Raw genomic sequence first — 9,530 nt, forward strand, 5'->3', positions numbered from 1 at the left:
GAAAGAGGCCCCAGAAGTTCAGGAATTTGGACTTACTGGGAAGCAGGAGCAGCAGGGCCGTGGCCAGACTACTGCCTCTCCTAAATTCAAGGCAGGGTGGTCGGTACCTACTAATGGGACCTCTGCCAGGGGTACCAGGGAATGAGAGGAGCCTGGTCTTTCTCCAGGAAGCAAGGGCTGGAGTCTTCCCCTCTCACCCTGGGCTGTGTGGATGCCAGTTACACCATGCCTGGCCTCGAAGAGGTGAGGCCTGGCCAGAGGATTTTGCAGGACGGTTTGCCTGCAGTGGTCGTGTTGTAGAAGGATGTGGATTGTAGGCCAGAGGAGCAGTGCCTTCAGGTGACGGGCATCAGTGCCTGCCAGCTGCAGTATAACCCAGCCTTCTCCTTTATGGGGGGTGGGGTCTGTGAGGTTGGGGCGATATTCTCCAGCCACCACCTGGCTATCCCCTGCACCACGGGGAGCAAATAGGTGCTGATGCTGGGGGAGGGAGTAGCGGTCTGCCCAAAACTGGTCAGCTACTGGGCCTGGACCCACAGTGGTAGGGAAAATAGGCTCAATATCAGCCCTAGCCACTAGGGGAAAGGCTGACCCTTGGTGGCAGGAAGAGGTTTGGAAAGTGGGAAATGAATCTGGGAAGGGGGAATTTATTTGACAGATAAAGTGGACATTCTTTCAGATGAGAAACAAATTTTGGCCGTCCGAACTGTTGGAGCTGTTTGGAGGGGGGTGCTAGGAGTTTGGGGGCTTCCCCTGAGCCCTAGTAGTTGAGGACGATGTGAGGGCCCACTCTTGGTGGCCCCCCATCCTGTGCCCTGGATGCTGCTTCTGTGAAGCGTTGGGTATGGGGTTGTTTTCATGCTCATTCATGAGGACATGGAACAGGGTCTGCTGCTCCTCCAGGTTGGTTTTTTTTTTTCCAAAGTCTGTTTATTCCAAGAGTGAGAGACACACACAGAGAGAGACAGAGACAGGAGATTGCACCTCCAACAGAGACTTCACACCATGGTCCACCCCAGCCTCAGCCAGTCCTGGGTCATGAGTACAGGTGTGCCCAGGGTTCTCGGGGAGGTTTCCAGACCAAATCTGGAACCTTCCCACGTGGGACCATGCGGCCCCTCTCCAGGCTCTGAGCTGAGACTTCTGCATCGTCACTTGCGCTCAGGTCGTGGGTCCTGTGTGGCGCTGACCTTTTAGGGGCTGATGCTGGTGCCTGAGGGCATCTTCATTCTCCACCAGACACGGACCAAGTGCCTTCTGTGGACCAGGTACTGCCAAGGCCCTGGAGAGACAGCTATGGGCAGACGGTCCTCACCTAGTAAAACACACAGATGAGTAATCGTAGATGCTCAGAGGCTAAGAACAAGGTGAAGTATGGGAACTAGAGAGCTGGAGGGAGAAGAGGCCCCTTTACATCTCCTTGAGGAGATGTCTGAGTGCAACTAGGGGTGGGGGTAGGGCGGGCGTCTATTCTAGTCAGAGGACACGGTCGGTATGAAGGCCCAGGGTTCTTTGTAAGGGAAACTGCATCTGCTCCTGTTCTTCCCCCATCTTTGCACCACCTGTGTCTGCTTGTCAGCCTGCTTGTCATTCTGTCCACCTGACATCTAGTTCCCGAGGGAACTACATTTGTGCCCAGGAATAACTTTGGCTATTGGTGGCATGGCATTAACTGATGAGGGGAGCCCAGGCTGAAACCTCGGTCTCCTGGTGTGTGCTTCGGCATCTCCAGAGCAGCCACATCTGCCTTGCCTGACACGGCTGTGTGGCCCAGGCTGGAGACTGGCCTCAGCATTTGTCCCCAGCTGGGCATGCTTGCCAGGTTGAGAGCCACTGTTCCTGTGGAGACCGTGGTGGCGGGGCTGGCCCTTACCATCTGAATTGCCTTGGTGCTGCCCAGCCTGTCCTTGAAGCCAGCCCTGCCCAGGACGCCCTGTCCAGGTGGCCATAGCTTGGCTGTGCCCTCTAGCACGTTGCCCCTCCTGCTGTCCTTCCTGCTCCCTGAAACAGCCTAGGAGGCTTTCTAGCTGATAATCTGCCTTCTGCCCTCTGCTCTCCTGAAAGCAGTGACCTTGCCTCACCTGGAGGGAACCAGGGACTCAGGAGGGCCAAGGTCTCCAGTACCTACTCCTGCACCCCACTGTGCCAGCTCCAGCCAGCTACTGAGGACCCTGAAAGCCACCCACAGTGGGGATGGAGAGACGCCCAGAGCTCCCTTCCCCTGGGAGGAAGTTGCTTTTTAGCCAGACTGATAACAGGGAGATTAGGGAGGTGGTTCTGTGGCCAGCAGAGTATGCTGAGTGTGAGGTAGGAGCAGAGACCTCCAGCACGAGGACATGCTGTGTCCCAGGAATGCTGGGTTGTCGGGGAACGCACAGCGGACAGCATCGTGGGGCGAGTCCAGCCACGAGGGCATGGGGCAGCAGGCTAAAGAGCCAGGTCTGCTCCCAGGTGTCAGGCAGTAGTAAGCTCTGGACGGAGTGGCCTGTCCGCCTACCTCAGCACAACCACCTCACCGGTAGCCCTGCCCTCTGCTGTGGCACCCGAGAGGAAGATGCAGTGTGGGGCCTTTGCTGCTCCAGAGGGACCATCACGGGAGCAGTCATGGGGACAGGGTTCCCCCTCACCCACCGCAGCACCTAAGTAGGCCAGAGGGGTGTATGGAAAGCAGACAGCACCCCATTGGAGGCAGAGCAACCAGGAGAGCTAAGGGGGCATGCCCAGACCCCAGATCCTGGAGAACAGGAAAGGACTAAGCCTTTGAAGACAGCCCTGCCCAAGACACCTTGTCCAAGTGTCCGTAGCTTAGCTGTGCTCTCCCCGACATTGCCCCTTCTGCTCTCCTTCCCGCCAGCTGGGACAGCTCTAGGGGGTTTTCCAGGCTGGTGTTCTGCTTCCCGCCCTCTGCTCTTCTGAAGCAGTGGCCTTGCCCCACCTGTGTGCTGTGGGCACAGGCTGGTTGGCTGCTTGTACCGACGCCTGTGGGACATGGGGCCAGAGCTCCTGGGAGCCAGGCCATTGTACCAGTGCTGTGGTGCCTGGCCTGGCCAGCAGCTCTATCCTGCCAGCCCAGGTAGGACTTGGCTGCCTCTAGAGGCTGAATTCCCTGGGGAGGTTCATGGGTCCTGATGGCCTTTCATGGTGCCTCCTTGACTCAGCAGGGTTTGTTTCCGTCACTTGCTGAATGACTCCTTCTAATGTTTCTCCCCTTTGCATGTCTGATCTCGCACCCGTGTAGGCATGACGAGTGTTCTGATGTCAGCCATTGGACTCCCTGTGTGTCTTAGCCGCGCACCCCAGCCCGCCAGCCCTCCCGCCTCCTGTCTGGCCTCTAAAAGTCACAGCTCAGTTAAGAGATTGAGGAAAATGTCCGTGAAAGGTAGTTCCTGTTCACAAATGCTCTCCAGCCTTCGCTAAGCCTCCTCCACATCTTGCTGCCTCAGACTCCGCGCTGGTCGCTCTTTGACCTCCACAGCTCTTCTGGACTTCCTGTGGCCTGTGAGGCATGGGCTCAGTTGCTCTTCTCCCTGCCCTTGCTTGGCAGCAGAGGGGGCCCCTAGGGGTTCGTCCTGACACAGGTGGAATGAGGACCCTGTGACTTTGTAAACACAGAGGTGTAGGCGAGGCCTGGCTTGGGGCAGATGGGCTGCCCTCCCTTCCACCGTGGCCCTCATCGCAGCCTGGTCCTGCTGCCCTGCTCCAGCCCTGTCTAGCCACCATGTGGGCTAATTGAGAGGAGCGCCTTGATGTTCACCACCCTGCCCACTGCATGACCAGAAGAGGGGCTTTAGAACCACGGAAGGTGCTGTGAGTCTAGCAAGACTTCTGGGGAGGGTTGTAAGTCAATAGTAAGGTCCGTAGCAGTAACTTCCAAGCCTTTCTAAGGCCGTCTGTGGTCTCTGTGTCCACCTCTGGGCGGTCGGAACACAGACTACCAGAAGCACAGGGGACCTTCGAGGTGCCGTGGTGTGCAGGGAGTGGGCTGTGGCTCTGCTGGCTTTGTGGGCTTTCACCAGCTTTTGCCATTCTTGAGTCGCTGCCTCACACTTGGCAGGTTGGCTGGTGAGGAGCAGGAAAGGGACACATGGTGATGGTGGTGGCTTTAACTGTGTCTGTTGTCTGGCAGTCCTGAAGACCACCCATCGGAGAGGAGGTGGCCGGGAAGGGGCAGGCCTTGGAGCTCCTGACGCCTGCCCGGGGTTCTGCCTCCGAGGTGGTCAGTGGGCAGTCGGGGCTGCGGTCTTCCGTGGCCCTTGGGTTAGTCTGGGAAGAATACAGACTCAGTGACTTCCTGGCCTTCATGGGCTCTGATGTCCCACTGTGGGGTTATCGTCACCTCACCAGCCCCCCTTTCAGAAACGTGTAGGGTCTTCAAAAATTTCATGGAAAATGCATATTGGATAAAAAGCTACACATGCATTTCCAGGGTTTTGTTTTGTTTTGTTTTGTTTTTGGCATCAAAATAGTACTTTAATTCCATTTCTCCACAATCTTTTTGTATATGACTAATGGAACAGTCTCTTCAGTTCTGAAAGGCTGCCTGGGTAGAGGTAGGTGGAGAGGAATGAGTGCTGAGCTGGGCCTTACCAGCGTGGGCAGGAACTAGTCCTGGCAGATGGGGTTCTTGGGCTCATCTGGAGACTGGCCTTGGCCACCAGGCCTTCTAAAGGAAAGGCTCCTCTCAGTCTGCATGGGACATGGTCATTGTTTCGGTCTGGGCTTCTCACCACCATGACTAGGATGTCGGGCCTGGAAGTTGGTAGTGTGTGTGTGTCTGTCTGGACGTGGGTATGAGTGTGTGGGGGTATATGGTGGTCATTTTCCTATAGCTGCCTTTGGGGTGATGGCAGCTAATGCCTGTCAATTACAGCTTCGTATGGTGTTGACTTCTGCTTTTCAGAGGAGGGAACTGGGACTCAGGTGAAACGATCTGCTCACAGCACAAGAGCCAGATCAGAACCGACATTCTCTGCCTCTGGGCCCTACTGCACCAAGCCCCCGCTCCCTGCACGGCTGTCACCCGGCCGTCTCTGATCTAGAGGGGTTCAGCTATTGCTCATGTAGGCTTCTACGTCTTTGGAGTCCCAGGCCGATGGTCGGGAGCTTGAGTTCAGTCCAGCCCTCTCTGGTCTCCAGACCAGGGCCAGGAGCCTGCAGTGACCTTGAGGCAGAGTGAGGACCCCTTCCAAGTGGCTCCCTCAGGGCTGTGCCAGTGCCCCATCCCTCCTTTCTGCTCCGTGGGCTGGCCTACAGTCCTGGCTCTCCTGAGATTCTGCCGCCTCTACGAGGGCTGTGCTGGTTTTCTCCCTGGTGGGAGGAATTACTTGCCCTTGGGTGGGCTCTCTGGTCAGGGTTTGGTACTGATGGAGGGACAGGTTCACCCCTTAGTTCCACAGATGAGGAGGGGTGGCAAAGGTGCACTTCAGCTTCATCTTGCAGCTTCCGAGTGTCTGGGCTCAGAACCGGGTAGGCGTGTGACCGAGACCCCCACAGTGCAGAGCTAGGCTGTGCGTCATTGCAGTGCAGGTGTTGCCGTTGTGCACACCGGTGCCACACGGGGTATGCTCCCAGGCTGTGTTTTTCCTCTGCTTTTCCTCTCTCTGAGCTCTCCATTCATGAGTAATGAAGTCGAATGAAACAGTGCTGCTGGAACGTCCTCCGGAGTAGGTCGTTCTGAAGCGGCTGTCTAACCTCCCAGGCGTCCTCAGAACAGCCTGGTCTGATTCCTTGGCCAAGTGTGCCCCAGGCTGCACTCCTGAGAGATGTGACGCACTGCCATTTCTGCCCCTCTGCTGCCTCCCCAGGGCTCTGCAGGCAGCGCTCTGGAGCCCTCTGTGTCTGGCGCTGAGGCTCTCCTGTCTTGCACGCTAACCTTCCCCATCAGCCCTTCTAACATTTCCTCCTGGCAGCTGGGACCTCACCCTCGGCTGCCTTGCTCTGGCATCACCCTCTTCATTCGTACTCCTTGGAACACTGCTCATGTTCTTTTCTCCTCCAGGGGGGACTTCAAAGCCAGAACCAGAGCAGGTGATAAGGAACTACACTGAAGAGCTGAGGACACCCCCGGACGAGGTAGGGTCTGGCAGTCCTGCTGCTTTGCTTTCGTTTGGAAACAAGGGCTGATCCCAGAGGGAAAGGCTATCATCCGGTCCTCTGCCAGAGGAGTACTTTCTAGGTGTCTTGGTGCCAGCTGCTGTGCCCGGGCACTTTGGTTTTACATCTCAGCCTCCCATAGGAGATAGGCATCACCAGGACAAGGCAGCAGCCACGGCTCTGACATCCATGTCATTCTGATCTTTGCCACGAACCATCTGTGGTTCTGAGCAAAGTGCCTTCAGCACAGGCCCTGCGTAGCCTGGAGGCCACCCTGGGGCCAGGGTCCTGGGACGGGATGGTCGAGTCTGCTCTGCTCCTGCTGGCTAAGTTCTGCCAAGTGGCCTTGTCCAGTCAGCAGTCCTGCCCCTCTGGCTCTTTGGAGAGTTGGTTAGGAGTCTTATAATTAATGTGGCCTGCCAACCCCCTGCCACAGCTCTGGGGACACAGACCTTTCACTGCTGAGCCGTATTTTGGGGCTTCAGCACTGCTTTTCTGTTTTGAATGGGGAGTCCTGGAAGTGCCAGAGACATGGGTTAAAGGTCAGATGCACCAGTACAGTGCACCTCTTCTGGGCTGAGTGCATGAGAAAATTCTGGCTAGTAAAGGTTGGACAGAAGCCTGAGTCATCCGCGCGTCTCCCATCCCTTCTGTGGTCCCTCTCTGTACTCCCCTTCCCAGCGTCATATCTGCCTCTCTTCCCTGTTTCGGTATCACTGGTCAGTTCTGCCTCAGGCTTCTCTTCTTCAAGCTGCCCTCCACCCAGCGCACATGTAGGTCTGATGAAGCAGTACTCCCAGCTCCTGAGTGTGCTGGCCAGCACCTTGCATCTCCCTGCTCTTGTCTGCCTCCCACCCCTCTCACCCCAGCCCCCGAGGTGTGTGCTGCTCCAGGTCTCAGAACACGTCCCTCTTCCTGGATGCCGTTCTCGTGCTTGGCCACCTGGTAGCTCCTCTCCTCCTTATAAGTCCCAGCTTCGCGGGCCTCTCTCCAGAGGAGCCTGCCATTCCCTCCTCCCTGCTTGGCTGTCTTCCCAACATCAGGAAAGTCCTTTGAGGGCACGGGTCCTGGTGACCCATCTGTGTTCCCAGCCTCCAGCGCTGTGGCTGTGATTCCAGCATCTGAGCAGGCGAAGGCTGCCTCCACGACGGGCTGCTTTGGCTTACGTGGTGAGCCTGCCGTGTTTGCTCTCCCTCCAGGACTGCATCATCTGCATGGAGAAGCTGTCCGCGGCGTCTGGGTACAGCGACATGACCGACAGCAAGGCCATCGGGCCCATGGCCGTGGGTCGCCTCGCCAAGTGCAGCCATGCCTTCCACCTGCTGTGCCTGCTGGCCATGTACTGCAGTGGGAACAAGGTGCTCAGCTGGCGGGGTGGGCTCTGAGCAGGTGGCTGTGGCTCGACACAGGCAGCCCTGTGGTGGCTGTGGTCCTTGCTCTACAGCAGGGCAAGGGTCAGCTGCTGGCTCTGGGGTGCAGGTATGAGGTCACCCCAGCAGAGTCAGCTTGGAGAGTGACCCTGCAGCCAGGCTCAGGGTCTCAAAGCTCAGGGAGATTCTGGGTGGCAGGGTACCCTCTCACCTTCCATCACACACAGGCTCACGTCTTCCTTTGAGGGGACAGCACTGTACCATGAAGGGAAAGCTCAGAAAGACCCAGCCTGGGGTCCTCCATCTGGAAGGTGGAGAGCCAGGCCTTGAGGCAGGGCTGACTCTGGGTCCCCAGCCACACTGCACAGGGAGAGCCAAGGGCGGCATCCTGGAGGACAGGACAGGATTTGGGAGGAGAGAGAAAACCAAGTCATGTGACAGCCTAACGGGCCTGGCCTCTCTGCATCCTGAGCCAGTGTGCCGGCACCAAAGATCAGCAGCCAGGTGTTCTTTAGGTGGAGACTTTTGCTCTTAAACCTAACTTCCTGCCAGGTACCAGTGTCCTGATACCTTACCCCTTTAAGGAAAGTTGCATAATGCGTTTCTGGTGCAAAATCAAGCTTTCCAAGGACACTGTGGGAGACCAGTGTCTGTGAGGGGCGGCTGCCTGGGAGCCAGGCGTTCTGCCAGAGCTTGCTCCATGACAGCGGGCCGAGCCTCCCCTGGGGAGCCTCTCCATCTAGACAGTAGAGGCGATTGTCTGGGTGCTCCCAAAGGGCTGCCAGCTCAGTCAATCGGTTGCATCTGCCTTGTCTCAGGATGGAAGTTTGCAATGTCCTTCCTGCAAAACCATCTACGGAGAGAAAACTGGGACCCAACCCCGGGGGAAGATGGAGGTGTTCAGGTTCCCGGTGTCGCTCCCCGGCCACGAAGACTGCGGGACAATACTCATAGTTTACAACATTCCTCACGGCATCCAGGTAAGGGCCCTGACCCAAGAGGAGCCTCCTGGACCTTTCTGTCATCAGTCTTCCCAGGCACTCTCCCGCCCCCTCCCAGCGTCTGCTGTCTGAGCTGGGGTGAGCACATTCTTGCTGCTGAGCTCAGGCCTGGGCCAGAGAGAGCCAGGAACCAGTAGGGCAGTAGTGCTGAGGGTTAGGACGTGCCCTCAGGGCTATGGAAGCACAGGAGGTTCTTAGCTCTTGCCTGAGCCAGGGAAGGCATCCTGGAGGAGGTATCATTGCTCGACTTGTAATGCTAAGCAGAGAAGAAGGAAGAAACTATGGAGGGGCTGGCAAACTGGGGAGCCCACTGGCAGAGGGGACCCCGGCAGCAAAGCACAGGGCAGGGAGAGCTGAGAAGAGGGTCGGGACCCTTGTTCTTCAGAGACCAAGGCCTGGGCTGGGAGTGGCAGGACCAGGTCTGGATCAGGAATCCCAGCACAAGGCCCAGGGACCTGGTGGGGAGCCAGGCGGGAGCCCTGGGCCTTGCTGTCACCTGCCTTCAGCAGGGAGCTCAGAGACGCGGCCGTGGGGGCTGTGACGGATGGGACGTCTGTTTTGTTGAACCACCTGCCTTTCCCCTGGTTTTCTTCCTTTTTTTCATGGCTCGGAGTGAAACTTAAAAACATCCTAGGGTTAGCACCTCAGAACAGAGGGAGGTTTCGAGTTGTGCACAACATGTCTGCATGTGGCAGAGGGCAGGGAACAAGAGCTATCTGCTCGCTGCTTCAGCCCACTCACCCCTCCATCCGGTTTGCTACCACTGACTGGGGCCCTGTTCTAGGCAGTTCTTCGAGCCAGGTGTGCAGCCAGATGGGAGGGTGTGGCCCATGTTACAAGTGGGGTCACAAAAGGAAGGCAAGCCAGAGAGCCTGGTGCCTGGAGGGTCATCCCTGCCTTTGAGGGGTTTCCAGTGTCATCAGGGGAAGAAAAGACTAGTAGGAGGTTTCCTGTGGAGGGGTGCAGGTTTAGTGGGGTGGGAGACACATCGTTTTGGGTCTTTCAGGGATGGGGTTTATTTGGTCTTTTTTTTTTTTTTTTTTTTTTTTAGAGGTTTTTTTTTTTA

The 9,530-nt window shown here is 57.1% G+C and overlaps 1 protein-coding gene across 6 annotated transcripts in view; it reads left to right on the top strand.

Annotated features, from left to right (window-relative positions):
* The window catches only part of DTX2 (deltex E3 ubiquitin ligase 2), a 42,802-nt gene that overhangs the window by 31,222 nt on the left and 2,050 nt on the right, over positions 1-9,530 (top strand). For 5 of the 6 annotated variants that reach the window (XM_006155644.3, XM_006155646.3, XM_006155647.3 and 2 more), the window contains 4 exons: positions 3,239-3,379; positions 5,999-6,072; positions 7,293-7,451; positions 8,282-8,443. In XM_006155644.3, coding sequence (XP_006155706.1) covers positions 3,239-3,379; positions 5,999-6,072; positions 7,293-7,451; positions 8,282-8,443 — 536 coding nt within the window. The remainder of the gene's footprint in view (positions 1-3,238; positions 3,380-5,998; positions 6,073-7,292; positions 7,452-8,281; positions 8,444-9,530) is intronic. The other variant, XM_014590592.2, reaches the window with a different exon arrangement.

Source organism: Tupaia chinensis, unplaced genomic scaffold (assembly GCF_000334495.1).
Source record: "Tupaia chinensis unplaced genomic scaffold, TupChi_1.0 Scaffold000465_1, whole genome shotgun sequence".
In the NCBI taxonomy this organism is placed as follows: Eukaryota; Metazoa; Chordata; class Mammalia; order Scandentia; family Tupaiidae; genus Tupaia; species Tupaia belangeri.